Source organism: Poeciliopsis prolifica, unplaced genomic scaffold, assembly GCF_027474105.1.
Source record: "Poeciliopsis prolifica strain line A6 unplaced genomic scaffold, Auburn_PproV2 SCAFFOLD037, whole genome shotgun sequence".
In the NCBI taxonomy this organism is placed as follows: Eukaryota; Metazoa; Chordata; class Actinopteri; order Cyprinodontiformes; family Poeciliidae; genus Poeciliopsis; species Poeciliopsis prolifica.
The window spans coordinates 6,185,231-6,189,799 of record NW_026562412.1 but is presented as its reverse complement, the minus strand read 5'-3'; the positions used below and the strand labels follow the sequence as shown (position 1 = coordinate 6,189,799).

The window sequence follows — 4,569 nt, the reverse complement described above, 5'->3', positions numbered from 1 at the left end:
TGGAGCAGCAATGGAGGAAAAGAATGGAGTTGTCAAAGTCTTGAGCTAAATCCAATCAGGAATATCTGACATTTAAATTATATTCAGCTTGAGGTAGACATATTTCTCAAAAACTGGAAAATTGGCAAAGATTTCAGTCTGTAGATATGCAGATATGAACTCCAAAGGTCTTACGGTTGCAACTGCGGGAAACAGCTGTTGAACAGTAAATGAATACTATTTGGTGAATAAGATGCATGCCAAACATTTCAGACCTTTATTAAAAAAACAAAAAAACATGTAGTTTCCATTCCACCTTATAACCTTGCACATTTTTTTTCTTTACTACATACAGTTCCAGTAAAATAATTTGTGGTTGGAATGTGTGAAAATGAGTAGATTAAAAGTTTAATGAGAATGACTAGTTTTGAAAGGTTTGAGTTCACAGTGTTTGCTCTTGTTGTGATTTGTTTGACTATTTCTACTAAGACAAATCTATGGAAACATTTCTGAGGATTCAGAATATTTACACAGAACAGCTAAGTAAGACATACGCTCTGTCTGTTCTGCTACTACATGATAAGAATTGTGCCAAAGGTCTTATCACAGGAAGAGTAAATGAGTGCACCACACACCCACTCATGGTGGGTGTGGGTAAAACCCACCAGCAACTTGTACAAAACCAGTGAGTTACATGGAGTTAATCATTCAACTAAAACAATGTCTAATTTACAGATAAAGTTGCATTTTTCTATAAAAGCATTCTACAGGAAACAGCGAATCCTGTTTACAGTTCAGAGCTTATCAGGAGCAATCACCATTATGGTTGTGAAAACAAGAGCAAAGTTTAACTTCAAATGGATGAATGAAGTTTGGACCTGATTTTCTTTTCTGCTGGCACTTTTCACTAAATAGAAAAACAATATTTAAAATCAAAAACACAGTGCCTGCTTATAAAGTTAACTAGGTTTGTATTCTGTATCCATACGTCTGATAAAGCAGATCACAGCTCTAAGCTGGGTTTGGATATTTACTGTGCCCACTAAAGACATTCTAAGCACTTTTCTTCCCACTGCTAATTTTATGCTCTCAGTTCTATATCTATGCATTATTCACAGTTATTGCTGCCATTAACTTGTGTTCTGAGTTTTTATTATTGGGAGAAATTATGACTCACAGACAGTCAATGCAAAACTTTATTTGCTTTTTCTCATGCAAAAAGGTTGGTCAGCTGCAAAAAAATAAAAATCACAGAACTCTCTTTCCGGAAAGTAAGGGGTGTTATGCTTCCTACAGGACAAAAACTTTACTGAGCAAGTTGTAAGCCATGGACAATGTGGTCAACACTCCCAGCACATAGGAAAGCCCTCTGCTGGGCTGGGGAAAGGCCAGGATGTAGGCAAAGCTGTGGAAGATCCGAGAGGCTGTGAATACACGGAAGTGAATCAAAGCGGAGGGGAGGTTGGGTCCAGACAGGGCGTAAAGCAGGCCGATGAAGAAGAATGGAATGATATTCTCCAGGTCGTTGCGGTGACACCTGCAGGATTTAAAACAAAAGAAAAGTGATACATCTTTTAAAGACTCCAGTTTATTTTCAAGCATTTCATTTCAGCCATTTACATTTATAAAGGGTTTGCATACTGGAGAAAATCTTTTATCATTCCAGGAAGTAGTAGCAGGATCTGGTAATGGCAGTTGATGCCCTATTTGTTGCATAATACATGTGGAAATTTACTTTTTCTTCATCAGAAAAGTATATAAGATTAAATGAACCTTTACAGGAAGACTACGTCAACATTGCTTATTTTCTGGGAGGTCTGATGCAAACAGCCGATACACAAGCAGAGTGGTGTGTTGCCTGCTTATCAGAGGTGACTATGAGCATGAAACACAGAGCCAGCTCCATAGGTCACTGTGAGGCTTTCAAACTTCACCTTCAAGAGGAAGGAAGAATTCATATGTTAAACTAGGAACACCAACAGGCAGAGGAGGATATCCTCCAAAGCGCAGATTTGTCATTAACACACCTGGTGTGCATGCATTGGGAGGTGTTTTTAATGGCCTATTGCATAATATAAAAGTATCATTTTGAAATCAAAGTGGAGAATGAGCAATCAGCTCCCTCTACAAACATCTGCATGAATCAGCAAAAACAATGATTAAGAAAAGCAGTCCAAAGGTAAATCTAAGAATAATACACTTGAAATATGTTTAGGAATGATGCAAATACATCTCTTAAGTCACTGAGTCACAGTGATATTCATATGGTCTAAAAGTAGCAGTTTCTCAGTAGTGACATTATTTGTAGTAAGATGCAAACAAATAATCTCTGAGTATTATTGACTAAGTAAATAATCGTCCCTGCCTTTCTCTTGCTGGAGGACAGATAACAGAGGCGACATGTTTCCACAAGCAGCCATTCCTTTCCACAATTGCACCCTACAGCTCCTCCTGGGGAATCCTGAGAGGTTTCCAGACCAGAAGGGATTTAAAATGCCTCTGTGGATTTCTGGATGTGCCCTCGGGTATCCTCCTATTGGGTTTGCTGTTGGAAAACCTCCACATGGAGGAACATTTTAGGTCTCGTTGCCGTAGATAAGGGCTGGAGCCGAGTGGATAGCCGAGAAAAGCTTGAGCTTCACCGTCCAGTTTGGTCTCTTCTTTACCACAATAAAAAACAGAGAAATTAAATCGTTGCTGCAGAAGAGCCCCAATCTGTATATCTATCTTCTGCTCCATTTTCCCATAACTCATGGGAAAATAAAAAACAACAACAACAAATATTGGAACTCTTGTTCGATACAGAGAAGCGATCCATCTTCACAGATTTAGAACTTTGGCCTCCCAAATCCTTCAAGCCAAAAACGCTGACAGAGCTCATGCTGCATTGGTCCGGAGACTGAATGGATGGTTCACACTCCTGCAAAATCAAGTCCCTAAATAACGGTTTTATTAAAGCTAACCAAATCAACCCCGTTGACCTGATCTCTGTGTGTGCACTTCAAACCATCCAGGTTTTTATCCTGGGATTAAAGCAAACAAATAAAATATTACAAACACATGAGGAAAGGTTTATTTTATTGACTTTTTTTTTTTTTTTTAAATGTGTTGGAGTTTCATAACTGCCCTTCAAGTAGAGGGATTTTGAAATTCCAGCCAGGAGCCAAAACTATCCGGAGCAGGTATAAAAGGAAGAGCGTCTCACCTCTGAGCTCGCTCTACATCTGGATGGCTCTTCAGCAACTTCTTCTTTTCATCGTCAGACTTTCTGGCAACATCTTCTTCATTACAGAAGGACTGAAAGGAGACATAACATGTGCACAGAGTTCAATGTTTTATATCTGCATTCCAGGAATTCTCAAGCCAGCAGCAGAAAAAAGGGACTGCACATTTTGAGTCAAAATTGTTGCAAAAAGAGCCCAAAACATTTTTTTGTAATTGGTCTTCAGTTCTGAAACTTTTGTACTGAATATCGAGTCTTGACATGCAGGGCGATAGCAAACTGGACCGACTGGTTTGCAGAAATGCTAATGTCATCTCACAAACCATCGTGACTTAATTAGTAAGGACAGATTCCAATGGTAAAACTTGAAACTTTAAAATAAAGAAACTGTTCTAAAAGGACAGTAAGCCATGAGTGTCACTTACCCCTCTGGTGAAGCGGAAGTACGAAGTCACTGGACCCATTAGCATCATCTTGAGTGTGACAATAGCAGCATAGGTGGCGAAAGCCTTGAACACCTCGTTTTCCATGAGTGCGGCCATTTCTACAGATTAACACCTGGTGAAGGTGGAAGAGGAGTCAGCAGGGTGTTACTTTTAGCTGTAAAAAGCTGTTAGACCGATAGTTTTTCATGTGCTGTCAACACCTCATGCAGCAACTTTACAAACTTCTCATGCATTTACACAGCAAATACAGTCACCAAATGCTTGAAACAAAACAAGCTTCAGTGAACCCGCTCACCATTATACATTGACCCACATCAAGTTCATAAAAATTACAAAGCGATTAGGGAACAAATAAGCCAAAAGTCATAAATCATGAAGAAACTTACAGTGTTCCTGCTCTGTTGTCTCTTGGTGGTGACTCTGCAGAAGTGGAGCAGTCTTGTTGCATAAGGACACCTCCCAGTTCACTCAGTGGGTGGGACTCAGTTACACTTCCTGTTTAGAGCCCACCTGCTCAGATCCTCAGCCAATGAAAACTTCTCTTCGTGCAAAAACACACATTTGAGTTCGAACTTTCAGGTTTTGTGTTTGATTATTGTGTGAGAGTGACCACATAATACATTACAAATAGTTTTGTTAGTTTAAAAGATTATCTTCTAAATAAGAAAAAAAAAACAACCACGTTGTTCAGCATTTGTCACCCAAACTGATCAGTAGATGTTTTTTTTTTAAACTCTTATCATCAGAGGAGGTATATATCTTTGAAAGTGCCCAGCTGGACCCACAGTATAAATCTAATTAGCAGGCTGGTTGTTATCAAAGAGAGACATCACTATCGCCTTCTGTTAGCAGTTCTTAGCTCTAACAAACAACGTGCAGCCATAATGAATTTGTATCAAGCTGGTCTCACATCTAAGAAAC

The 4,569-nt window shown here is 39.1% G+C and overlaps 1 protein-coding gene across 1 annotated transcript; it reads right to left on the bottom strand.

Moving 5' to 3' along the window:
* Window positions 1–1,161: 1,161 nt before the first annotated feature.
* Window positions 1,162–4,122, bottom strand: LOC129374620 (microsomal glutathione S-transferase 1-like). Its single transcript, XM_055053124.1, has 4 exons — window positions 4,035–4,122; window positions 3,628–3,760; window positions 3,185–3,276; window positions 1,162–1,516 (listed from the first exon to the last, which is right to left on the bottom strand). Exons 2-4 carry the CDS (start codon window positions 3,742–3,744, stop codon window positions 1,270–1,272), a joined length of 456 nt encoding a protein of 151 aa, XP_054909099.1. The 5' UTR covers window positions 3,745–3,760; window positions 4,035–4,122; the 3' UTR covers window positions 1,162–1,269.
* Between the last annotated feature and the right edge of the window lie 447 nt (window positions 4,123–4,569).